Source organism: Antennarius striatus, chromosome 7, assembly GCF_040054535.1.
Source record: "Antennarius striatus isolate MH-2024 chromosome 7, ASM4005453v1, whole genome shotgun sequence".
Lineage (NCBI taxonomy): Eukaryota > Metazoa > Chordata > Actinopteri > Lophiiformes > Antennariidae > Antennarius > Antennarius striatus.
The window spans coordinates 25,036,676-25,063,563 of NC_090782.1; the positions used below are offsets into that span (position 1 = coordinate 25,036,676).

General features: G+C 48.5%; 1 protein-coding gene across 5 annotated transcripts; it reads right to left on the reverse strand.

Annotated features, from left to right (window-relative positions):
- Positions 1–240: 240 nt before the first annotated feature.
- tns3.2 (tensin 3, tandem duplicate 2) lies at positions 241–26,203 on the reverse strand. 5 transcript variants are annotated; one of them, XM_068318683.1, is made up of 27 exons: positions 26,083–26,203; positions 22,899–23,073; positions 22,161–22,211; positions 21,938–22,060; positions 21,795–21,859; positions 21,123–21,206; positions 20,865–20,977; positions 20,678–20,738; positions 20,513–20,588; positions 20,260–20,389; positions 19,978–20,043; positions 19,192–19,296; positions 16,083–16,928; positions 14,061–14,173; positions 13,485–13,593; positions 13,351–13,407; positions 4,247–4,406; positions 3,718–4,178; positions 3,060–3,143; positions 2,847–2,978; positions 2,673–2,768; positions 2,199–2,276; positions 1,568–1,645; positions 1,288–1,456; positions 1,141–1,209; positions 986–1,015; positions 241–901 (listed from the first exon to the last, which is right to left on the reverse strand). In XM_068318683.1, the coding sequence occupies exons 2-27, from the start codon at positions 23,046–23,048 to the stop codon at positions 760–762; spliced, it is 3,648 nt and encodes a 1,215-aa protein (XP_068174784.1). In that variant the 5' UTR covers positions 23,049–23,073; positions 26,083–26,203; the 3' UTR covers positions 241–759. The 5 variants fall into 5 exon arrangements, 4 of the variants coding, with proteins under 4 accessions (XP_068174784.1, XP_068174785.1, XP_068174783.1 ...); XM_068318684.1 differs by lacking the exon at positions 26,083–26,203 and adding an exon at positions 24,105–24,555; XM_068318682.1 differs by lacking the exon at positions 26,083–26,203 and having other exon boundaries at positions 22,899–24,071.
- Positions 26,204–26,888: the final 685 nt, after the last annotated feature.

Here is a 26,888-nt window from a genome sequence, read left to right on the forward strand (position 1 = left end):
CTAGAACCAGACTGGGTTCTGGTCGGATTCCTTCCCGATCATTCCATCAGATTTTATATCAATTTGTTTTTTGAGTTATCAAACATGAAAAATGAAGAAAATGAAATACGACCCTGATTCCAGTCAGACCCCTCCACTGAACAGAACACATTTGGGTTGTAAACCCCATGGGCCGAGGACGACTCCCCACCCCCGCAGCTGAAGGACCATTATGTGAACAATGAATACAAACATCAAGTGTTTCAGTACAATAAATGTAAATTAATCTGTATTGCTGTGAAGGAAACACATTTACATCCATATTAGTAACAAAAGCAGACGGCAGCTCCCGCATCCGTCTGATCCGGGTCAGAACCGCAGGTCCGTCTGCCTTTAATCCACATACAGCGTGTTAATATACAAAAATATATGACAAGTATATTCTGGAGACTTTTACATCTGTAAAAAGGGATAAATACTATAAACACAATCCATTAGGAGTACACGCAGACCCTGAAGGCATCTAGAACCGAACCGGACCTGATGCTGATACCAGATTTCTAGAGTTAGAGTCTCTTAAAACACGTTTGTGTGCAGACAGAATAATTAGTTCATTGTGAAGAAGTTTGAGGCTTTTATCTTCTCATATCTATATAAAAAGCGTCCGCACGCCCCCTGGTGGTGACATCCTGCAGGGCAGTCAGTACAAAAGGAGTTCACTGTGCAGGATGGACCCACAGGACCAGGTTCTGGAGCTTCATCCACTCCTGGCTCGCTCCCTTACTTCTTATGTGACCCGATCATCACCTTGGAGACAAAGTTGACGATGGCGCTGGCCGGCTGCTCCGGGTCGTGTTCCGCGAACAGGTGGCACATGTTCTCCGTCTCGCTCTGAGACTTCCTGGCTACGAATCCAAAGATCCTGGAGGAAGAAGAGTCAGACGGGAACGTTTAGACGGATCACCTGGATCACCTGAGGAGCAGCTGGAAACCCATCAGGACTTACTTTGCAGTAGAACCGCTGTCCCTGGTCCACCTGTTGGACCAGAACACAGGTCCACATTAAGGATGAATGCTGAAGCATCTACATGTTTACTGAATTACCCATAATACACCTGAGATCCTCTCCTGAACCAAACACTTCCTGGTTAAAACACTCACTTCCTGCCCAGCGGATCCAGAGAGCAGAAGATGACGGTGCTGACGGCGTAATGTCTCCTGAAGAACAACCTGCAGGAAGACGCTCCATCAGTCCGATGTGTGTGTGTGTGTGTGTGTGTGTGTGTGTGTGTGTGTGTGAACACTCACTTCCTCTGGTTGTCGGTCAGCGTGATGCCCTGAGCTGACACCTTGAAGTGGACGACGGTGGACGCCGGTGGGGGGTCCATGGAGAGCGTCAGCGTGGTCGCCTTCTGCACCGCCTGATGACCCGTCAGAGACTCCAGCGCCACGGAGCCCAGGTACCACACGTTACATGCTGTCACACACACACACACACACACACACACACACACACACACACACACACACATTCAAGGAACAAGCCTTCCCCCTCCAGAGGACCAATCAGCGGGCGTTGGTGTCCCACCTGCTCCTTGTTTGAGGAGTTCAGCTGCAGAATTTGACGACGTCTGAGGAGACGAGTCGTTTAGCTCCTCCATCGGGTCTGAACACACACACACACACACACACACACAGTTACTGACCAATAAACACAGTTATAGACAAACAGCTGTCACTGTGGAATATGTATTTTAACAACACTGGACTGAAAAGATGGTTAGAAATAACATTGTAAAAAAAATAAAAAATTAAATGTGTTTTTATATAATATATAAATGACATACAGTATATATATATATATATATATATATATATATATATACTGTATATAATGTAATATTAATGTAAGAATTTGAAAGATTTTAAACGAAGGTTTCGATAAAAACTTTTATGAACTAGTTTATTAAATTATTTCTCCAAAAGATTTTGGTCACGTAAAAACACAACTAACTTCGGCATCTATTTTTGTATCAGATGGATAAATAAAATCAGTAAAAAATATTTTAATTCAATAAGTTATTTAGGATTTCTTTGTTTTTGTTTAAAAAATAAAAGTAGATTTGACAGTGAATGTCCCAAAACAGGAAAGTTATTTCGTAAAAACAGAGCATTAAAGAAAAAGAAGAATAAAGAGAATTTAAGCCGTATAAATGTACCTCTGTTGGGCAGGATGAGTTTACAGGGCAGAGCCAGGGGGGTGATGGAGTGTTGACACACCAGAGCTGTGAGGCTTCCTGTCAACAAAACGAATACCATAATATTAATAATATTAGTAATAAAAAAATAAAGGTAATATTTGTATTAATTTACAAAAAGCTCCTTGCAGCTTGGTATCCTGGCCGCTAGGGGGAAGCAAAGAGTCATGACACTGGCAGCCGATCCCATAACAATCTCATTCGGGATTCTTAATGATTAACAACGGGCTCGGATTGGTGGAGATCATTGGCACTTAATCAACTAACTTCATCTTCATAACGAACACCTACAAAATCAGGCTTATTATAAGTTACCACGGCAACTACTTTACAGGAAGTCCTTGTTGTTGTCCACTTGGGTTCTTCTCAGCGTTCCTTTAAAACAAACACGATCACCATTTTTGCATCAACTCCAGACACGTCTTTGCGTCTCACCGAAGTACGGCTCGTTGGGACAACCCTTCAGACGGACGCCCTTCTGGGTGCACTCGATCAGGAAGTGCCTCACCAGCTCATTGGCCAGATCCCCCGCTGCAGAGTCACACGGGACATGTTAGCATCTGTGCGGCGTCCCCACGCCACTATGCTACCACTTTAGCCCCTGCTTACCTTTCTTACTCTGCTGCACCACCGATGGCGGCGGCGTGGCCACCTTCATGGCCAGTCCGTACGCCCCGCGGAACGAATGGCTGTCCCTGACCACGAAGGAGCCCGGCTCTTTGTCCTTCAGCACGACGATGGCTGCCGGGGGGGGGGGGGGACACATCAGTGGCATTCACGCCGCACGAGGAGCAAACCTTCGCACTGACGTCGGATGTTTACCTTGGTCTCTGGAGATGTCGGGCTTGTACCAGAACTTGGAGGTGTCCTGAACAAACTTCACAGTGTCCTGTTTACTGCCAGAGTCTGCAGGGCACAGATGACAGTTAGATGTCGGCTTTCAAAGCTCCGTTTGTCAAATATATGAGGTAGCATCAGAGGAAAGAGGTTCTGTAGGATTTAAGTTCGAAGTAAAATTCAGTCCAGGGAACCAGAACCATCCAGAGACCCAACGGTTAGCTTTGGGAATCTGATCGGAGACGTTCCAGAGAAGTATTTCAATGGGATCAAAAGTTTCATAGCACTAAAATGTTTCTGAAAACAGTAATCCCTCGCACACTCGTGCATCAACAACTCATCGCGGATTTTTGGTCGGCAGTCACGTGACACCATACGTGAATTCTATTGGCTGACGACATCCTGAAGTGCGCTACGTTCCGTGAGTCTCGGACTTTCGAGAGACACAAAAGTGTTTTAAACAGTCTATCAGAGTTTTAAAGGTGATGCAGATAGACGGTGGTTTAACATCAGTAAATATCTTGTGGAATTCGTTTTGCGTGTCTTTAACCGCGGGTAACGGGCGTACTGTAGACACCTCCCCTGAAGGCCCCTTGGATGTTTTTGGGGACCGTCATCCCCTGAACGATCCGGGACGGTCTACCTGATCCCGGCGACGGGGCCCCACTGAGTCCTCGGAGGGAGTCGGGGGTCATGGGGGAGGAGAATGGGATGCTGAGACTGCTGCCACTGTGGGGGCTGGAAAACCCACTCAGGGAGGGGGAGTGGGAGCCCAGATCGCCCACGTCTCCCCCTCTTCTCTTCTCAGGCAGCAATGGAGGGAGACCCCCGTGACCCCCCAGGTCCAGGCTGCCGAGGCCCTCGACGGCCTCCAGCAGGCTGTGCTCCAGGCCCCCGTTCCCGTTCCCCAGCAGCAGCGAGCAGAAATCTGGGCTGTGCGTCTCCTGGTGGACCCCCAGACTTCCACCGAGGCCTTTCAGGGTTCTCCTGGGGGAGCTGTGGGCATTGGGGGTGCTGAGGGAGGGGGGAGGTGAGGGGTGGGGAGGGTAAGGGGAGTGATGGGAGTCGGGAGTCCGGTCGAGCCACACAGGAGGAGGAGTGGAGCTGAAGAAGAAGGATTAGAGGTTCAGAGACACGTTCACGATGTTAGCATTAGCATTCCCCGTGTTTACCTGTCTGTGTGTGGGAGGGGGCTCTCTGATGACACCGAGCACACGGAGCCAAAGATCCTCTGACAGGAAGTGGGAGTGGCCGACACGTCCTCCCTGAAGAGGTCGCCGTCCGAGGTGGAGCCGCCGCCGTGGCCGATGCTGTCCAGGAACCCCCGGGAGTCTGGGAGAAAATAGAGCAAAAGTAACGTCAGAGCTGTGTGTGTGTGTGTGTGTGTGTGTGTGTGTGTGTGTGTCATCCTGACACCGTGTCACTCAGCAAACACGAGGGCAGGCCTCTTCAGGCCTTCAAGTCCGATGAGTCACCGTGTAAAGACTCAGTCGTTATAAAGAGCTGCTTGTTCAGGCAGTGGCCCCGCCCCCCAGCAGCCCCCCGCACCCAAAAACACACACAGCCTCCCCCCTTCACCTCCCTAAGAAGCAAACCGATGCACCGGCGTCGTTTCCCCGGCGACCCACATCGAGCTTCCCCTCACCGGGGGTTAAAGGTCGTTCACGAGGTGAGGCGGGTGCCGCTGGAGGGAAACAGCTGATCTGCAAACATTCCCACAGTCCCCGTCACTTTTCCTCTCTGGGGGAGGATTCCCGGGACGCCCTGTCGCTCGGCGTTCCCATGGCGTTCCCACCGGCTGCGGTTCACATCACATCTGCAGCTCATCCACTTAATGAGAGAGCAGCTCAAACACGGCAACGCAAGCTGACCCCTGGCTGACCTCTGACCTCCGGCTCCGCTGGTCGTCATTACACAACTTCCAACTTCCACAGCCGCATCCATACCGGACTGTAACCATGGTGACTGTCAGCTTGGAGTCAATGAGGACGTCTGGAAGGGGCGTGGTCTCAGGAGAAGCTAGCTGTTGCTATCGCTAGCTCCTCCTGATGGGGGGCGGGGCTAAAAGCATTAAGACACACATGGGAGTTATGAGGGCGACGGTGGGTTTTACAGACTCCCTGCTGACCTCAGGAATGTGAGTGCAAACACACACACACACACACACACACACACACACACACACACGCCTGTTGGCATGTTCCAGCTGTTCACAGTATTCACAGGAGGCAGGAGGATGAGGAGGAATGAGGGTTGGAACACAATGAGGAGGAAGACCCCTGCTGGGACACTGAGACCCACTCAAGTCCAAACTACTAAGATTTAAAAAGAAAAAAAAAGTCCTGGAAAAGTTCATGTTTATCCTTGAAAACAAGGATCCTTGAAGGCTGAGCGATAGCTGCTAGAAGCCCTTTTTCTGAGTGAGAATTCTGACCTCTGAACTTATCAGGAGTTTCCACACGGAACCCTGGGAAGCCCTGGATTTACCTGGAAACCTGACTCGGAGCTCCTGCAATGGGATTCTAGACAGTTCAAGTCCAGCCAGACCAAATCTAGGAGCCAAAACAGGCTGAAAGGTTTGTGCCGCACGCAGTTCTGGGTTCTGAATGAATCAGCTGCAGTAAATCACGCCGAGCGTGTTCCCTCCTCCTGCTATTCTTCGCTCGGAGGCTCCAGACACAGCGTCTTCTGTGGACGAGGACAAACCAGTGGGTGGTCGCCCGTAAATCACAAACCGGCGTCGACCCGTCAGCCGAGCGGAGGGAGGGTGAGGAGGACGAGGGCGAAAGCGATCGGCCATCATGCTCAGATGAAGGTTTCTGACGAGATGGTGGGGGTTTGCGACGCATTGATATCTGAACTGGTGTCCGGACGCCTGTGGGAGGTGGGACTTGACCCATCTGGGGAAGCGATTGCGGGCCGAGACTACGAGTTCCTGGGATTAAAACCAGACCTCTGATTGGAACGTTAGCATCATTTTAGCCCCAATTAAAAAGGAACACTTCAAGTTTTTTCCATTCGGAATCACTTCTCGTATGAAGTGACAGAGTCTGAACCTGCTGGAATAAAGGTTTTATTATCTGTGCCCAATAGCTCACTGGATGTTTAGCTGGAAAATGAAACGGGACCACAGACGACTAGTCCAACTTAGTTTCACAGCACCACCGCAGAAAGTGACGATTTTATACAAGATTTTCTGTCTAGACAGAACTGGACATTTGCTGACTCAGTAATAGTCTTGGTGCTTGAGAATAACTGAATTATACTGAAGCACTCTTGACGATAGAAAGTCAAACACAAACTAGCATGATTTCTGTTTTACAGCCTTGTAAAACTCATTAAAACTGCTTGTTGGTCATTTTCAGGATTTCATTGTCTATGAAAGGACTTGTGGGACCAATCAAATCAAGGCTTTCACAAGCGAGAGCTTCATCGAGGTGTCCCGTTGGCTTTGTTGACTACATCACACCAATGCTGAATGTTTTCTCATCAAAGTTTGACTGGGACTTTGGAGAGATATGGCTCCTGAAACAGGAAATAAATGGTGGAAGTGGATCCAGGAAGTGTCCTGGAAGTAGAAGCCCTTTTCCACCTTCTTAACCGATTCTACGACGGTTCCAATCGGAACCTGGCCTGAAACTAGTCCGTCCCAACGAGACTCCTCCAGCTCTGACCTCATGTTTCGACTGGTTTATCCTCCACACATCCAACCGTTTGACATGTCGTTATGTTGACAAACCAGACACCATTACATCATCACTGAAACACCAGTGCCCCCGAGGAACAAGCTCCCTGTTTCCTGCTTTCAGTCTCTGACTCTGAACCGGCCCTTTGTCCTCTGTGTTGTCAACATTTTCCGTCTCTATGGTTTGAATTTTCTGCCTCTTTGCCCGTGTTTGTAGTCCTGAAAACTACACATGTTTCTCACACCAGATGTCTGAGCATTACCTCTGGACACTCAACAAAGTTACCCCCCAGGAAAGCATTTTGATCAAACTCTCATCTTGTTTCAGGGTTACCTCAAATCTGCTTCATGGATTTTCACCCCTCATGCTGGAAGAATTGGACATGGTCGGCCAATCACAGAACATCATCTCAGGAATCCCAAATAGATCAGTCTAAAAATTCGTGATCAAATGTTCTTTCACGGGTTTGTGGGGTAAGGACCTCCTGGACCTAGCCTGGTGCTAACAGGGCTTTCATGTGGTGTTGGGGAAATCAGAATAATTCGTTCCCGACATGGAAAATTTACTTGAACGTCTCCTCGAGTCAGAAACACAAAACTGAAGACGATTGTGCAACTTGTTGACTTCGAGGCCACGAATGCAGAAGTATAGTGCGCCCTTGTTACCAACCCTCACCACACACAAATAGCAAATTCCATGATATAACGACGATTTATCTTATTACAGTAATTTAAACATTTATGAACCCTCCCTATATGGATATTAAACCACCTTCTGTCTGTATTACCTTTAAAACACTCTGATAGACTGTTTAAAGCACTTTTGTGTCTCCCGGAAATGCAAGACTCACGGAATGTAGCACACTTCCCGATGCCGTCAGCCAATAGAATGCGCGTACGGTATCACGTGACTAAATATAAATCTTTTTCCTTCACTCTAAACCTGGAGATTCAAATTTCAAGAGTAAATCCTGTCAAACGAAAGGCTAAAACTGTTCCTGTTGTGGTTTTAGTGATTGACTTCGACGACTTGATCTAGATGCTGGTCGTGTTTCCGCTCTGGTCACATTCACTCGCTCCAAAACCACAACTTTTCCAGGTTCTACTTCAATTCCACTTCACAGTTTACAGTATTCCCTCGATTATTTGCACTTCAAACTGCCCAGCTTCACTACATCGTGTATTTTTATTTGGTAGTCACGTGATACCGTACGCGCATGAGTGGGAAAAGGTAATACAGATAGAAGGTGGTTTGATATCAGTATGGGGAGGGTTCATAAATGTTTAATTTACCGTAAATAATAATTCGTCGCTATTTCGCAGAATTTTGTTTTTTGTGGGTGGTCCTGGAACATATTAACCGTGAGTAACAAGGGATTACTGTATTATCAAGCATCAAGCACAAATTCAGTGCTGTTCTTAATTATTCCCATTTCGTCATGTGGAAAGTATGTTCCGGACTTCCAACATTCTTTTTGTATGAAACTACAGTAAAGGTTCGAACCTATGGTTAAGCTGCGGCTGGTGTTTTATCGTTTATGACATCTCTGGGAGCAAGAAGTCCAATAAAACCAGTCTTGAAAGACTTTTTTGGTTCAGCTCAGGTCAGTGGTGCAGAACAGACGGGGGGGGGGGGGAACGGCCTCCCCCAGCTAATCACCAATACATCAGCCGTCCATGACGGCAGGATGGAGGCCAAAATAACCTTTGAGAGAATGAGATCATGAGCACAGCGGCGATGGAACAAAGCATCTCATCATCCCTGCGAGTGCGAGACGTTAAAATCCGAGAAGACGTGAAGACCAGGCTGACCGGGAAGAGGGGGGGGGGGGGAGCATTCCTCCCTAACATTCCCAGGAGGGATGGAGATAACGGAGCATAAACACAAGGCGGAATGAAGAAACCGAGAGGAAGACCTCCAGGAGAGAAGAAGAGGAAAATGGAAACGTACCGAGAGACGCCGTCATGATGGGACGCCGGTTTCCCTGCTCACGCCAAAACTTTTTGGGATCGTTTCTTCACCCCCCTGCTATGAAGTCTCTTTGGTGCGTCCTTCCTCCCCCTCTCTGCTTGGGAAGCGATCGGCCCCCCGACTCTCCTTCAGGGGCTGGATCTGTCTGCCGCCATGCCCAAATCCTCCATCCAGCAGACGGAACAACGAGCTCGCCGTTTTGCTCTTGGGGTGTTGTGACTCCACTCCACTGCTGGGTTTGTATGGAGGGAGGGACAACAGAGGGAGAATTCCTCCCCCCCTTCCTTCTCCTCCTGCCCTCCTCTCCCTCTGATTGACCACTGAGCACTCTTCCTGCTGGGCCCTTTCGCCCAATCACAGTGGATTCCATTGGGGCCAGAGGTCATGTATGGCCTTTTATGGACCTCCAAGAGGAGGGGGTGATTGTTGCTCGGGTTGGGTGGGGTAGGGGGGTCTCTATGGCCTCTCTGTTGGGACATGTGTGTCCCCTCCCACCATCTGTTCGCCACAAGCACAAAGGCGTATACACACACACACACACACACACACACACACACACACCGTGTGGCTAATCTTAGCACATCATAAATGACACCATAAAGCTCCCGACTCGATCGCGTCCAGTTTACTTTAGCTTTAGAGGAAGCGTCTGCCGCGTGCCGGATCTTAACCGCCGTGACACAGGAAATGAGCTGGATGGACATCAGCCCAGTTTGTCTGGGAAAAAATACACAAAAAGTAGTAGTGATCCCTCGTTCCTCGCGGTTAATGCGTTCCAGGAACCACACGCAAATAACAAATTCCGTAATATAGCGATAAACAATTTATTTTACTATTTATGGTAATGTAAACGTTTCTGAACCCCCCCATACTGATATTAAACCACCTTCTATCTGTATTACCTTTAAAACACTGATAGACTGTTTAAAGCACTTTGGTGTCTCATGGAAGTCCAAGACTCACGGAACGTAGCGCACTTCAGGATGCCGTCAGCCAATAGAATTCACGTAGGGTGTCACGTGACTGCCAACCAAAAATCTACGATGAGGTGAAGTTGCGAGTTTTGATGCAAAGTCGCACTGTGTTACCAAAAAACCACAACTTTAGATAAGGTCAATCTGACGTCACGTGTGTTAAATGACACCACTGTTTGGACTAAACAAAGGAGGCAGGAGCTAGTTAGCTTAGCATGAAGACAGACACAGCTAGCTTAGCCTATTGTGGTTACCTATGCCTCTAAACCTGAATTATGATTATGTAAGACAGTGGTCCCCAGCCCCCGGGCCGCGGACCGGTACCGGTCCGTGGGTCGTTTGTTACTGGGCTGCACAGAAAGAAGAAATAATTTACATGACTTCTGTTTTATTCAAGACGTCACTTTTATTTTGAGAAGTGACGTCTGTGTAGAATGACCCACAGACGAATGAGTGCGTCTGTCCCACTTGACAGGTCTGGGTCACATGACCGGTTAGCAGCTGTAGCTCCTAAATTAAGCGCCCAAAACAGCTTCAGTGTTCTGGATTAACGTCAAGACAGATTATCCTGAGATCGCCCAAAAAGTATCGTAATCCCTGCTTCCATTTCCACCTCCTGTCTCTGTGAAGTGGGATTTTCTGCAGTGACCGTAAAGAAAACCAAACTGGAGTAGACCGGACGTCTGAACACACTTCAGGTGTCATTGTCTCCGTTACCCCGAGATCAGAGGCCCCCCACCACTAATTCATTATTATAATTATTATTATTTGATTGACTTGTTCACCCTTTGATTGGAAATGATCAATATTTCTCCTGCATTGAATGAACTGATTGTAAGTCGCTATATATCAAAATGAACCTCATCTTTTCAGTCACTCCAATCCAGTTTTTAATTATTTCTTACAATTATTTCGTTTACAGAGATGTTGATTATCAATGTATGAAAAAAAGGTTGTTTATTGTCTGTTGATGTTTGTATTTTACCTGAAACCACTGATGATTTATTATTAGATTACAGCTGTCCTGGTGTCATTAATGATTATCGAGCAAATGAAGACCAGTCCGTGAAAATATTGTCTCAGATGAAACCGGTCCGTGGAGATAAGAAGGTTGGGGACTGCAGATGTAAGAGATTGATATTAATCCTGCCAGCTAATTCCAAAGAATAACAATCTGTTTAAAGAACAAGCTGGAAACTGATAGAATCTATTTGTGCATTATGAAGCAAGAGCTAGTTAGCGCAGTTTAGCATTAAGAACGAAAAAAAGAAAACGGCTAACCATTTGATCTCGGCGGTTAGCCGTGATATGTAATCTGTGTAATGTGTGAAAAGTACTTTGATCAGTAGCTTATCTTTCCAGTCTTCATGCTAAGCTAATCATTAGCAGGCTACAGTTTAATATATAATAGTCTTGACTGGAGGAACTACACCATCTGTCTGGTCATGAATTAGTATCCTGTTTATAGCTAGTAGACCACATTTCCCACTTCATCACTTCATTGATCTTTGAAGAGAACCCAATCATCTGAAGGAGAAGAGGCGGCTTCCCTCGTCTTTTCAGGGCCCTCCCCCTCACTTTCTCCTGACCTCTGACCCCTGGTCTTCAGACAGTGAAGTGTCCGTCCAAGCGGACCATCTGCCCCGGATAACGACATTTACATTCCTGGGGCCGAAACCGGCTTCCGCTGGCGGAGAGCTTCCGTTCAGATCAGAGTTTATTTTCATTTGAACACGAGTACAAAAAAAAAGTTACGTAAGTTGTGAGCGCTGCACTCTGTTGTCATGACAACCCAATAAAACGACCACAAGCAAAACAGAACCTCTGTCATTGAATCTGTTGGTGTATTTTTTTCCCGATGGATAATAACGATGACCGAGAAACATTAAGAGAAATAAATCTGTTTGGAACAACGTTAGGAGAATATAGCTAGTTCGAATTAGCCCCAGTTAGCTTAGCTCTAAACATTAACACATTGCAGCCCAATGATGCATCAGATTATCGTCTTCCTATATTTATGCTAATAGTGACGATTGCCAACTACTATTTTCCACATGATTTATACAATTTAGGATTAAAAAATTTTACTTTGTTATTCTTGTGTTGAAGTTCTTCTACTATCTCTCTGACTGGATCCCATTGTTCCCACCCGGGTGATAACGCTGGAAATCTGCCGTTGTTTTCCAGCCGTCTGCTGCCGGTCGCCTCCGGTCAAACTAATGACTTTTAAACTTCAAATTAAAAATTAATTCAAATACACAATCTGAGCTATTTTTTTTGTCCCCGTGTGGAAAATGTTTCCCAGACTGTCGTCTACCTTTAACGTGGGAAACAGGAAACTCTTCTGACCATCCAGAGGAGAGATGGTGTCTTCAAACGGGTAATAATCCGTCTTTAGCCTTTCCATCCCGTCGCCGCCCGAACAAACATGTTTACAATAAACAGGAGGATCTGCCCTTTAAAAAACAACTGATGCGGAGCGAAACCGCAAAATAAATACCGCTCTGGTTTCATTCATAATAAACAGACGACGTCATGCCAAAGCGCTCTGATGGGGCAACAATCGATGAAACCTGTTCGCTAAAGCTAAAGGTGTGACACCTTTCAGGTGAGATGAACAGAACCAAACCTCAAGACTAGAACCAAGGCAATCACAGACTGCAACATCCTGCGACACCCCTGAATCCAAAGTTGCGCCCTGACCTACTTGCATAGATCAAAGATAGCGCTCTGACCTACTGTCACTGATCAAAGCACCAGCTGTGATCTATGGTCTTACTCACACTGGCCTTCTCCCTCGTCTTTCTAATCCGGTTTCTGAGTGTACAAAAGATGAAATTTGACCTTGTCTTACTTTTCTCAAGGTCAAGGTCATCATCTCATTTTTATCCCCTTTGAGTATAGCGTGCTTTTCGTTTCATCTTTCTATCTGCAACGGTTGTGAAGATATTTGGTGGACTAACGGACAGACGAACGAACACTTTCGGAACCCGACGGATCCGACCTGAGACGCGACTACAGTCGATTCCTTCTGCAGCTGGGCGCTAGACATCTCCTTCGGCAGGATGTCCCGGCAACAAAAGACCCTCCCCCTGTCCTCCTGTAGCCTCCCAGAACAGGACATGAGTGGACATCCTGCCAGCAGCTCTCGCTTCCTCTGTTAGCATCTATAATTAGCCGCTATCAGCTGTGCCGATACGTGGTTTAAATGTTGTCAGCGACTTTTAATCTTTATCCTGCTTCATGTTGGCGCCGACTGGGAGGTCAGCGGAGACCTGAAGGACCGCCTCCTGGGGAACCTCCAGAGGAACCTGCTAGACGGTCTCGGTTGTCTTTGGACCCCCTACCCAGGTCAGACCCCCCCCGGTCCAGGCCAACCTTTAGCATGTTCTCTGGCTCCAGCGAAGTTTACGACATCGCCATAGCAACGAACACATTTCACAGTTTTCACTAAAACCAGCAATATCCCAACTTTCTCTATTTTTACCTCAAACCAACCACAAACAAGCCCAACAGAGCCCCGCCCACTTCTCCAGCCAATAGCAGCAGAGAACCAGATGTGTGTTTGTGGTGCGTTTTGTCATGGGGACATTCCAGCTGACTTTCCAACCCACACACACACACACACACACACACACACAGTACCTGCTGGCCATCTGTCCGTCCACTGCCCCCCAGTCCTGAACTCTGAGAAGTGTTTCACTGGGGAGGGAAGGCAGACGATCAGATTGGACGCTGCAGACACGTCCAGGTGTGTCCTTGATGACCTCAACTCTTACCGTAAGGTGTGGGCGGGGACACTGGGAAGGCTGGGGTGGGCGGGGCCACGTCAGAGCGGTCCTGGGGGCCTCGACAGTCCGGGCTTCTGTTGTTGTACAGAGGGCCGTGCTTTGACCAGAAGAAGGGAAGAAAAATAAGTAGAGAAACCGCCAGCAGCGTGATTCTGGTCTCATGAGGACACACACACACACACACACACACACACACACACACACACACACAAACACACACACACACACACACACAGTCTTGTGATCTCTGCCTGTGTTTTGCCGTAAACAGTCGGGTCATTCATGCCACAAGAACGAGAGCAGGAACCTTTAAAAAAACGAAAGGGAGCCAGGGGTAGAGAGGACACGCCCACGCCCAATCAGACGGGAGGACACGCCCACTCACACATCGTTTAATGGAAGGCCCCGCCTCCCATATCTGTTAATCGATCAGCATTGATCTGGGTTGAGTTTGGTTGATTTCTATCCAGTTGGTGTTCTTCCTCAACAGGAAGTCTTTTACTTCCTGTTTAGGGGGCGTTCTCCCCCCTCGGGTTGATCTGTTATCACAGGTGGTGTGTTTACCTGAGCGGGGGAGGGGGGACTCCGCAGTGGGGGGTCTCTGGAGCTCTGGGCGCGGCCCCCTCGCCACCCAGCGTAGTCGACCACGTCGCTGATCTGCTTCTGCTGCCTCCACCCTGATGAGCAGAGGGGGGGGGACGGAGGAAGAGGGAAGAGCCAGGATGAAGATTCTGATCCGAAACATCAAAACAGACGCTCTGAACGTCAGCTGGTCATCAGAGGCGACGACGGAGCGTCCCGCTTACAGCGTTGGTTTCTGACAAAAGACTGTCAGGTGATCATCAGCAGAGAGACGGCGTGACGAAGAACACGCTTCATCACCGCAGGTGGTGGAAACACCACAGGTGTGTGGGAACACCACAGGTGTGTGGGAACAGCAGGTAATAAGGAAGGAGAGTAAGTGAACTGTTTGACATGAAGTGTTTTTAATAATCTGGTTTTGGCCGTCGTGATTAAAACCCTACAGGAATACGACATGTGTGTGTGTGTGTGTGTGTGTGTGTGTGTGTGTGTGTGTGTGAGCTGAAGACTGACATTATAAGGGTGCAAACACACCGGACGTCCAAGTGTCTGACTTCAAAAGCATTCCTGATCGCTGACATGAGCCTGAAAAACATGTTAAAAACACGCTTGGTGGTGAAACACCAGCGCCGCTGCTCGGGCGACGCCCCCGGGTCACGGCAGCCCGTTGACCTGGACGCACGCAAACAAGCAAGCTCCATTTCCTGCACTCGGATTCCACACCCAGAACAACCACAGCCCCCCCTCTGACCCCACTGCACACACCATGGGGTCAGAGGTTAAATGTCGGGGTTTCTGCAGTCACCACCGCCATCTTTGATGACATCACTCACTCATCTTTGACCCTGAGCCACCAAACAGAAGGTAAATCAAAGATGGAGGTCACATCCGAAGGGTTCCTCCACCTAATGGTGGCGTCCCGGTGGACGAGAGGGAATAAATCCGTCAGGAGGAGGTCAGGGAAGGTTCCTCGGTACCGTGACGCGCTCAGGTTCCGCCGTTCCACCCGCACACGCTAACAAACACGCCTTCTGTCAAACACAGATGTTTTCCCAGGTGGAGGTTTCCACCATCCAGCGGCGCTCTGGTCCTCCCGTCCGGGTTATGAAAGCCCCTCTATGAGCCGATCGACAATAAAAAGGAGTCCAGCCGACGGGCCGGGTTGTTGGCACACGTTTATTTTCTTTATTTCAGCCAATCTAAATTTGACAGTGGACCGTTTTGTGTCTCAGAACAAGCAGAGTTTTGTAACGGCGCCGTGGACCGTTGGGCCGTTCCATGAAAACCTGTCCTCAACATTCAAAGAGGAATTTTTTCAAATGTAAAACTTAAAAAATATCAAATAAATCACATTTTTTTCATTCTGGTTAGAAATACTTAATAGGAAATGTGATAATTCTATTAAAATGACCTGTTTTTAGGTTAAAATATCACGATTTTTCTGTTTCCATCAAGTTCACCTTCCACCCAGTCACACTAATGTCATTTTGCGCCAAAATGCAGCTCACTTCCTGTGAGTGACGCCACTAACAGGAAGTGAGCTTGAAGAAGTTGTTCACCAAACAAAGGTGAATGTTGATTTCTTTTTCATAATATTTTTGGTAGATTTTCCTTTCAAAACCTTCTCCGTTAGCGTAGCATCTCCACCCAGGCTAACCGGTGCAGTGAAAAGTCAAACACTAGCATGCTAACTAGTCTAGAGCGAGCAGTTATGCTACATGTTGCGACAGCAAAACACTTTTTTTAATGCACGTTATTGCTAGTTTGTGATGCCTTTACCTTTTTTGCACGTGAGCAACATAAAACAGCAACGTTTGGCAGGTATTTGGTCGTAAACACAGCTGTGTATCAAGTGTAAACTACATTTAATCTGCAAGTTGTTGATGAATTTCAAACCCTTGGGGTGTATTTTTGCAGGCAATCTCCTTCCAGAAACGTGACTCCCCACAAGAGCCTCTACGCGTCTCTGATGACCTAGTCTGCTTTAAGTTCATTTGGTCTTACCTGACTGATGGGCGCCGGCCTTCTGGCTGAGCCCGTTGCTTTGGAGGGAGGCGGATCGGGAGACGGGGGGACACCGGGTCGGGACAGGAACAAACGTCGGGTCCAAGTCCAAAATCAGCTGGTTCAGCTGCTCGATGGACTCGTCGATGTCCGTGGTTAACGACTCCAGATCCTCCTGCTGGGGGGGCTCGTTGACAGGCTGGGTACCTCCGTTTGATGCGATATCCTGATCCGCCAGTCTTCTCTGGACCGCCTCCCTGCTGCAGATTCCTCGAGTTGGCGTGTCGGGAGCCTCCAGGGGCGGAGGCTTCCGGCGGTATGTATCCATGACGCCGTCGGCCGCCTGCTGCTGCCGAACCCACGACTGCGTTGAGTACTCAGTTTGCATTTTGGGTAGGTTCTCCGAGGAGATGGAGCAGACACTGTTTGAACTTGGGACGTCTAAAGCCTGAGCCGTCACACCCCGGTCCTCATCGTCCAGTATGTCCGTTTCCCTCTCGCTGGACGAAGCCTCTCCGTTGGTCGTGAGGCCCATCCCGGATTCGTCTCCATCCATCTCATTCTTTCCCCCACTGGCGGCGAGCTCCGCCATGACCTCCAGAAGAGGCTGGACTATCTCAAAGTCCACCCCAGGGACCAGCTTCCCTGCCCGGACGCCCTTGTCTCGTGTTGCCCCTGCCTTCTTTCCTGGTCCGGTCTGCCCTTGCGAGGCAACAGAAAGACCCGAATCACTGCTGGCAGACGGAGTTCGTTCACTGCAGCTGGCGGTTTGGGGGCATAAGACTTCTTCCTTGCTACTCTTCTTCCTCACTTGGCCATTTCCAGGATGCAGGACGTGAGCTGGAGCTGTAAAAAGAAGATTACTGGTCAAAGTTGGGACAGGAGAGTTGAGCCAAATGTAGAGAGCAAGCGAATTGTCATTTTGGGGTGGACTGTTCCTTTAAGACACACTTGCGTTTTTTCGCGTCTCGCTAAGTACGTCTAACTGTCTGGAGCTTGTATCACGAATTCGCAGTCGTCATACGGCGAATCCAGCCTTCCAGGCAGGAGGGTGGTGACGATCAGCTGTTCGCCGTCTGCCGGAGATCATCTCATTCCCGCTTTCAATATCTGATTCGCGCCGATGTGATGGTTCGATATGGATACACGTGGCGTTCACGCATCAGCGTTTCATCAGCGGTAAAACACAGAGGATCACAGCAACCGTTAGGAGACACCAGGATGGAAGTTACAAAGACTATCCAGGAAAAGACTTCAGGGTCAAACGAAAGAAGAAAGCGAGTCATCAAAGTCAACCCCAAAGATAACTTCGACCAGTCCCAAGGCCAGAGACCGAGGAAAAGTCCAAGAGGAAAGATGGAATCAGAGTTATGTTGCTGTGGACACAGCCTGAAGGAACAAGTTCTGCTCTGATAAGTCGTGGCGTTCAGATAAGATCGCCTCCGACGGCGGCGGCGGCAACCCAACGGAGAGACGACCAGCGCCGAAAGAGCCTCTGGAGTCCAGAGAGGCAATAAAGCTCAAATACCAGACATGCATGGTGAAAGATCACGGCTGCTCTCTCACACACACACACACACACACACACACACACACAAAACAACTTTCACAAGAACCTAAGAGCTCCAGAATGGACAGAAAGACACACAAAGGCAGCTAGCTTACGTTACCGGCACTGGAGTTCAACTTTCACTGCTCCCGCCGCAGACTAGAAACAGGATGGGAACGCTCCCCGGAGCCAATGCCCCCTCCCACCACCGACCCCCCCAGAGAAAGAGGAAACGGGCTGGGAGGGCTAGGACAAGGACGGAAAGGGAAGGATGAGGTGACAGGGAGTCGCTCCGGCCTCCGGCGCGGGAAGACGAGGTCAGAACAGTCTCTCTTAAGGTGCTAACATCCCCCCTCTCTCTCTCTCTCGCTTTTTATGCTCCGTCCAGAATCCCCGCCTTCCCAGTCATGCTTTGCCTCATCCCTCCCCCCCTGCATCCAGTCACTCAGGTAGGTATGGCTAAGAGAGAGAGAGAAGCAGTGGTGAGGAACGGAGAGGTGGATCATTCACCAGCGGCTCTAGTTCGTACACAGGTGGGACAGTTTGTGCAGCAATTCGAGAAAAAAGAACCCAAAGGACCTTGAGCCGCCCAAATATGGAGAGGGGAATGTAAACACGGGGGCGGGTCAAAGAAGCTAGGGGGGAGGGGACAGGGATGCGGTGGACAACCTGCAACTTGAACCTGAAAACAACACGGAGACAGGAGAGACAGGGAAGACGAGGGGATGAAGGGATAGAGTGACAAACAGAGGTGTGGGGGGGGGTAAAGTAGAACCACCTGTGGCTAAAAACAACATTCCTGTACGCGGCCGCATCGCTCGCTGCTCGCCACCTTCGTTACGCGCCTGTGGTTAAACCTCATGGTCATGTTTTCGGCCTTTTTCCATCTAAATTACATGGAGCGGATTTAGCAGCGGCAGAAAACAGCTGGAGCGCCACTTCTTTGTGTGTTTTTCTGCTCCTGCCGCCTCCAAACACGGGCTGGGTGTAGCTGCCATCAGATCTGATCGCCGCTCCACCCGTTTGAAAGACCTCTTTGTGACAGCGGCGGCTAGAAGCTGTCAAGCTGACGACCGGACAATCACCCAACGGACCGAACCCAAGTGAAAATGAACAACTTAGCTCTGTTAAGGCTAAGATGTTAGCGCTGTGCTTCTTTCAGATCAACATGATGAATCTTCTGTTTAAGCAAACTACAAAGTAAAAGTTTTGCGTAGGGGCGGGGCATTGATAAGACACGCCCCCACGTCAGAGGTGGTTAGTTTTAGCTCCAATTTTGGTCTCCACCATCGCCGCTAACTAAAAAAATGTCTAACAGTGCACACTTGTTACTCGCGGTTAATGTGTTCCAGGAACCACACGCAAAAAACAAATTCCACGATATAGCAACGAACTATCTTATTATTTACGGTAATTTATGAACCAAAAATAAGCTTCAAAGAACATTTATTCGACCATGTTGACGAGGGACACGCCCTCTTCGCTGTGACATCACGACTTTCTCCACCTCAATGTGTTCGTATGAGCCCACCAGAGGAGCAGAAAGCCAGACAAACATACCTCTAACGGTAGGAGTCGCGTCCCGGTAGGAATCTCGCCGGACCAGAGGGTCCAGGGTGTCGTAGTCCACAGTCACGCCGGCGCCGTTGTGCCACAGCTCCCGGCCTGTTGCAATAAAAAGAAGCGCCGCCAGTCAGAGAAGCAACAGCAGCAGCTGATTCCGATCATGTCAATCTGATTGAACCCGTGACGTGACCTTTGGTTTCGTCTCGGCATCATTCCTATTTTTGCGTGTCTGAATGTGTGTGATTGTCTGGATTCCTGTCAGATGTGTGTGTGTGATAACCCCTTATATTACTTCCTGTTGAGAGGCAAAGCGTGTAATGTTTTGGGGGGGCGGGGGGCGCTGAGGGCCAGTTTGGCGCCATCCTCCCGGTGCCCAACACTGCCCCCATCTGGCCAACTGTGGAAGGTGAAAACCTTTCATTCACAGGTCGTGAGTGTGCGTCTGTCTTGTTTCCATGTCTGCAGGGTTTGGCGTCAGGTGGTTTTACTCTTACTTCACTCCTTCACGTCGTGATACGACTAAGGAGTCCGTTGATGTTGTTGTCTTTCCTTCACTGTCAAGTCTTCATCGTGGATAAAAAGACTGTTGGGGAAAACTTTCATGAACCGAATTAACTCCCTCAACTCAACCCCCCCACAAACGTTTGAGCTCCGAGAGCTGGAGCCGATAAATAACACTGAATGCTCTCATCTCCAGCTGCTCCCTTGTTCTTTGTTCTGTTTTATATTTAGAAGCGTTGGAGTCCCGGGTCTGAACTTGTAAAAGCTTCAAAAGTTCACCTCTTATCTTCTCAGGGCCGTCAGAAAAAAACAGCTCCACTTTTCCATCGTCTGGGAACCGGGGATCTGGAGGAAGAACAGCAAAATGAGACACGTGGGTGGATAAACACTGGACGTCCTTCCGTGCGTCCTGCGCACCTGTGCACCTGATAAAACATCCAAGGTTAGTTGATCAGGGCCGTATTTACAGGGGAGGGGGAAGGGCAGCGGAAATACGGGAGCGTTTATCAGCTGTAGATAAAGACCAGAGCGCTGGCGACGATGGCGGTGGGTGATAAATACCTTCGCTGGCGCAGTCCAGGTCCGCCTTGAAGAAGGTGAGGGTGTGACCGTGGATGAGACCCGTGTGAAACTGGACGCGGAAGACGACCTGACGGCTGGACAAGCGACTGTTTTTATCGTAACAGACCACCTGAATTCAGACAGACGGCGCTTTAATATCGGGGGAAGGTGTTCGCCTCAACGTTGACATTTGTGTCATGGTAAATAAGACGCATTATAAGTAGTTATGAAGGCCCTGCATGGCATGTCTCACCATGATGTCCCCCATCAGCAGCTGAGCCGGCTGGAGCACCAGGTACAGCTGGTCCGTCTGGGTGGCGTTAGCATGGCTGATGGATTTAAAACAAAACATCAGTGCCTCCCATTTGACTCTGGAACATCTCCAGACGTGATGAAGACACTTCAGGTGATTCCTTACTACACTGCTGACGTGCAAACGGCTTGCAGACTCTGGTAGACCCGCAGGAACAGACAGCACCCTGAGGAAAACCCAGAACAGCTGCTTGAGAACGAGGAACAACCCAACGCCTTAATGGTGGTTGAGGTCGTCCTTTCTTCGGACCAGCACCAATCTGGTTCTGCTTCCTCAGACATTTGCTCCTTACCTCCATCTGGTCGTAGTTTGGGAAGACCGTGAAGAACGATACAGAGGAGAAACGATGGAGATGGGCTCATTCTCAGTCCTCCCTTCAGCATGCTGCCCAACGTCCACACGTACCTGGAGAGGACGGAGACGTGAACACCATTGGTCAACCATTGGACCACCATTGATTGGTGACCAGTCGACAGTCAATAGTCGCAGCAGATCTACATCAGCGGCTCAGATCTAAACACCTGCTGACCTTTGACCACCAGGTTCTTACCGTTTTTGCGAAGGGGTCATCAGAGGGGACAGCTTATCGGTGTAGAACTTCCTCATGGCAAAGCGGTCCAGAGAAAGGTCTGCACTGAGGGAGAGGCACAGGTTCAGTCTGTCAGACTCACAGGGTTGTGACCTGAAGGGGGTCTAGAACTCAGTGTCAGGGTTTGGTTGGACAGAACAGTCTCTGCTGGAAGGAAGACATGTGTGGTGAGAACAACCATGATGAAGGGATTAGGGACAATGGTGCTGAACAGAAGACAGGAAATGGAGGTGGAGGTAATGAAGATGTTGAGGTTCTCCAGGAGTGACCAGGTGGATGGGATCAGAAATGAGTTCCTCAGAGGAACAGCCAAGGTGAGATGTTCTGGAGACAAAGTCAAAGAGAGCAGACTCTGATGGTTTGGACACATCCAGAGGAGAGATGGTGAGGATGTTGGTGAAAGGGTGATGAGGATGGAGCCACCAGGAAAGAGGACAAGAGGAAGACCAAAGAGAAGGTGGATGGAAAACATGAGCGGTGGTGGTGTTAGAGAAGAGGATGAAGAAGATGGACTGACATGGAAAAGGTGGCCACGCTGTGGTCTACGTGATGTTAAACGTGAACCATAAGGTGTTTCTGAGTGAACGCTCTCCTCGCTTTAACCCCTTCCCTGCCTCCACGTCTTCTGGTTACCTGGCCGACATGTTGCTGAAGTGGATGTAGGAAGCCACCAAGACGCCGAGCCGACCTTTCCCTCCCTGTGGAGAACAAACACAGGATCAGACCCGGTTCCACCGCCGCCGCGCTCCGTTCGTCCGAGGACGGGTGGGGTGTACCCTGCAGTGCAGCACCAGGACGTGCTTTGGATGCACCTCCAGCCAGTTCTCCATCGCGGTGCAGACGCTGAAGATCTGGTTCAGGTTGGGGGCCAGGAGATCCAGCCAACCAGTGTCCAGAACCTGAGGAACAAACCACACATGCTGTGAAGTGGGTGAAGCGGCGGCACACCGGGTGTCACATGGGTGCTCTGGGTGTCTCACAGGTGTGCCGGGGCCTTACCTCCAGGTTCATGCCAGAGAGGGCGTCGCTCCTCTGAGAGACGTTGATGAGCTGGAGGAAGGAGAAGGAGGAGAGTTTCAAAATGAGCTCTGACCATTTGAAAGCAGCCGTGCTGTGATTGGCTGGCCCTCATCATGTGACTCCTGAACCACAAAATCCTGCATCTAGAATGTGGATTACTTTGGCATCATCAGTGTTCTTGTTTTCCTGGATCTAAATGAGGATCTGGATCCGTCGCTACCTGGTTTTATAATTTAATTATATTATGTGTGGAACTCTTGAATGAAAAAGTCTCAGGTTAATAGGTGGAAGAATAAATGTGTTTTATTTATATTAATCATGTGGTTATTGATCAGCAACCAAACCTGTGTTAAATTCTACTTTATCAGAGATATAAAAGAGATAAAGTTCACAGCAGCTCACGAAAACAATGGGTGGAGATACAGAATTATGACAAACTCTAAAAAAAAAAACTGAAGAGAGGAGATTAGAAGCAGGGACAAAATGAAAAAACAAGGATGAAATAAATTTTAAAAAAGAAATAAAAAATATAGATATGAAAGAAGGAAGTGAAGCAAAAATGAAAGTAAAAGTGAAATTTTGCACATACAAAAATCATTTGAATATTTGTATGGATCTCTGGTCTTTAAATGAATTACTTATCAACTTTATAGACATAACTTCTTATTTGAGTACTGTGCTATGATCTAGTAACTCTGATGTAATCTGATTACTCACCATACAGTTGTGTGCGTGCTTGGACTGCAGCATGAGCAGAATCTCCTGCAGGCTCTGCCGGTAGGTCTCCTCTGGACATCGGGGAGGACAGAAGACGATGATGATGCGTTCAGTGACGTAGGTCAAATCCATCTGCTGCACGTCGTCCATGGCGGATTCTGGTCACATGGGCGCCCTGCAGGAAGTGAAACTCGAGATGGAAAGTCATGGAACATTTAGGGAAGCGAGAACTTTCCCTGCCGGTCAGCAGATGTTTGTGTCCCATCAGGTTTCTGAGCCTCGCCGTCCAAATGTGGTCAGTTTGAGTAACCCTGGGATCCTTTTATGGGATGTGAGGCTAAAACAGGGCGGGGCAGGGGCCAAAAATATGAGGACCTGACCCCAAAGCTGTGTGATGGGATCACGCGTTAAGCTTTGACCCGTAGAGATGAGTCACAGAAGGACGCTGCCGCCCAGAAACACCAAAACCCAACAGGAACAAACCAATAAAATCACAACCTGAGGATCACAGGGCCGCCTGTTTGCATTCAAATGTTTTTAGCCACCTTTAATGGGTTTTTTTTAAAGTTACCCCATTAAATACGACAGGAAGTTGAAGGTTCTACCCTACTGTCACCATACTGGATCACCCCGACTTCCTGTTAGCATACGGGTGAAGCTAACGCCCATTAGTGCATGTCTTGGCAAGCCAGACGGCGCAGCAGACAGCGTGCAGCGATGCGGTTAACCTCGCCTTCACCCCGACCATGTGACCACAGGAGAGTAAACAGCGATAAAAACCATTTTCACCAGTTGACCAGAATAACCCACTGGGAACCACCGCAGCAGGAGTGGAACGCTCCCCGCTCCCAGTTCAACCAGTCACAGGTCCAGTCGAGATGTGTCATTACGACCAGGTCTCTGGATATGTGTATAAAATTAATGTAGGAAACCACGTGGCTGCAGGAGGTGTGACAAGTTATTGATTTACAATTCCACAGAAGAGACCATTCCATTCCACAGAAGAGCCTATTGTCATCTTATCTCCTCGCTGCCTCCACCCACAATCTGTGATTGGTTTTCTAGCAGCAGAACACAAACTGAAGATTGGTTTAATAATAAAGTTCAACTGAAAATCACCTCAAATACAAAGTATGACCTGAAAACCACCACAACGGGGCAAAGTGACCAATAAAATCCAGATCTATCAAGAAGGGGAATACTCACAAACATGACAACAGACATCCAGGAGCGAACTGGAAACTGGTGAAAGCATCAAATGAACATCAAGATCAGCTGGTGAACAGGAACAGAAGAAACCTTCAGGCCCGGAGAACGACTGGAAGCTGCTTCAGCCCTCAGCTGATTGTGATCTGACTGTAATGAAGGTCTGGTGTGTTTGTAACCCCTGCTGACGAGGAGAGAGGAGGACCAGGAAGTCCTGAGCAGGACCAGGAAGTCCAGAGGAGGACGTGACGCACACAGAGCGCCAGCCGCCAAACAGCCCAGTGGATTCTGGGGCTGATGTTTCTCCCACTTCTCATTGAATTAGTTTGGATTTCAATTCAGTTGAACTTTATTAACGCCTAAAGATTAATTAATCTGCAGCTCATGTACGTAGCTGCAACTCAGCATGCACACACAGCTAGCTGCGCAGCAGAGCATGCACACGCAGCTAGCTGCGCAGCAGAGCATGCACACGCAGCTAGCTGCGCAGCAGAGCATGCACACGCAGCTAGCTGCGCAGCAGGGCATGCACACACTGCTAGCTGCGCAGCAGAGCATACACACGCAGCTAGCTGCGCAGCAGAGCATGCACACACTGCTAGCTGCGCAGCAGAGCATGCACACACTGCTAGCTGCGCAGCAGAGCATGCACATGCAGCTCATGATGGGACGGAGATTCGTGAATGAACGGCTCTTTGTTTCTTCTCCTTTCAGGAATTCAAGCTTTTATGGACTGGATATAAATTAAGATTTTATTCCACGTTTTCTTACATATTTTTCCAGTTCACTATAAATAATTTCCTTATCAGAGCACTGACAGAAATAAATGTGTGATGTAAAGTTATTTCTGTCCAGTGTTTTACTGCTGAATGCTTTAGGTTTGATGTTGTGTTCAATAAAAATGACATGGACTGATTTTGTTTGCACCTTAGCAGGATGAGCTGGTCGGCTAATTGATTATTTTAGATGCACATAAGGGGGGGTGGGGGGTGGCTCCAGGAATGTTTTCATCTCTTCTTTTAACATTGCTAGAAAGGGCGTCTTTACCCCAGTTGTGAAAAACAACTGAAACGATTCCCACAAACCACCGGGGAGGGTTGCGGCCCGGGCCGGGTTAGCCCAGCGACGCTAGCAGGACCGTTCCTTCTTGGTGGGGGTGTCGTGTTTCCAGCGCCACTCTCGCCAAGGTAGGAACTTTTTATCTCTAAATAACCACCACCTTGATTCACATGGTGTGCTTTTCAAACAAACAGGGACTCGTCGGGTTCTTCTGTTCCCGCCTGATGTTTTCTGGCTGAAACAGTCGACAGGGTTGGGCTGAAAATCTGGAACAACTACTCTCCAATTATGTATTCCTGGGCTGTTTTTTCTACATATTTAGAACCTAAAGTCGCCTCAGGAACCAAAACAAACGGAAGTGAAGGACTGTACCACACACACACACACACACACACACACACACACACACACACACACACATACACAAATCCTTGAGCTTGAACTGACCACATCTAATTATAGTCTCTATTTCCCATCCTGAAGGAAGGCATTCTGAAACGGGCTTCGTTTGGTACCAGCTGGCAGCGAAACGCATCCCTTTCCCTTTTTAAATTCGGTCCCAGAAAATTCAAAATTGAGCAGAAAACACGTCAACGTGACCCGTTTGCGTTGGTCATTGCGTTCGGTGTCGTCTGGTTGTTCTGTCCTTGAGAGCTTTTTATTAGAGCACTAAAGTAAACGCCTTTACAGCTCCTGATTCCCTGAGTTTCACAATCCAGTTTGTCCTGAATTAAAATTTGCCAGCAGGGTGGGGGTGATGTCATCCAAAGTCTTCCCAATCCATGTGGAACATTTAGAACAAAGTTCATTTGCATTGGTAATAAGATGAATAATCAACCCCCCCCCCTCTCCTGTCAGGTCTAAGGAGGAGGTCTAAATGAATAAACCAGCACCACAATAGAGAGGAGAGGAGTCTTACCTTTGCTGGTGTGGCCATGAACAAGAAGAACACAGCAGAATGAAGCCTGATGAGTGAAAGTCTGAGTGTTTCTGCTCCACAGAACGAGGTGGAGACTCCACCGGGGGAGGGAGAGGAGGGCCTGATAAAGGCCCGCTGTCACGGTGCACTTTGCCCTCTGTTGGGCTGTGATGTGACAGCAGTGCACTCTGGTCCACGACTGGAAGATAAAGTAACGTCTCTCTGTGGGCCACTCCCACGGGAGTAAACACCAGGATTTCACCCGCTTTTTAAAGTCACTCACATTTGTTGTAAATCAGAGCTTCACCAACAGCAGTGATGGAATGTAAGGGAATATTAAGTCGTTTACCGTTTAAAAGGATAATGAACACTCTGCAGATTAAAACCTACACTCAAATCCAGCAGTTTGTTTTCATTTAATGCAGGAGAAACATTTGTTAGGTTGTATTTTTGGCAATTTTAATGTGAAAACGAGAACGGGTAGAGTAATACAGTAATACAGTAATACAGCCTTTATACCACTAGGTGGCGCCATAAGACGAGTCACAGATCCTCAGCGCTGAACCCGGACAAACTCTGACTCCAGTGACTCACCCGGTGAGTCCTGACAGGAGTCAGCATTCAAGTCATCAAACATGTTCTCGTTTTACAAGCGTAGCTCTGGAAAAGAGGATCGTTTGAGCGAAATAACTGCAAAATGTGAGGAATGTCCATGTTGCGTTCACTGGTTACCAACGGCTCGTTTTTCCTGCTTTATTTTTAAAAAGCGATACCTCTCTAAGGATATTAAAACATAATAACGGTAA

What these genes read in the sequence shown, in the direction of transcription:
- tns3.2 (XM_068318683.1), bottom strand. Translation starts at nt 23,048, where the DNA reads ATGGACGACGTGCAGCAGATGGATTTGACCTACGTCACTGAACGCATC. An exon ending in TCTCTGGCATGAACCTGGAG is followed by an intron (nt 22,061 to 22,160) that starts GTAAGGCCCCGG and finishes TTTGTTCCTCAG; the next exon opens with GTTCTGGACACTGGTTGGCT. An exon ending in ATGACCCCTTCGCAAAAACG is followed by an intron (nt 20,978 to 21,122) that starts GTAAGAACCTGG and finishes CGTCCTCTCCAG; the next exon opens with GTACGTGTGGACGTTGGGCA.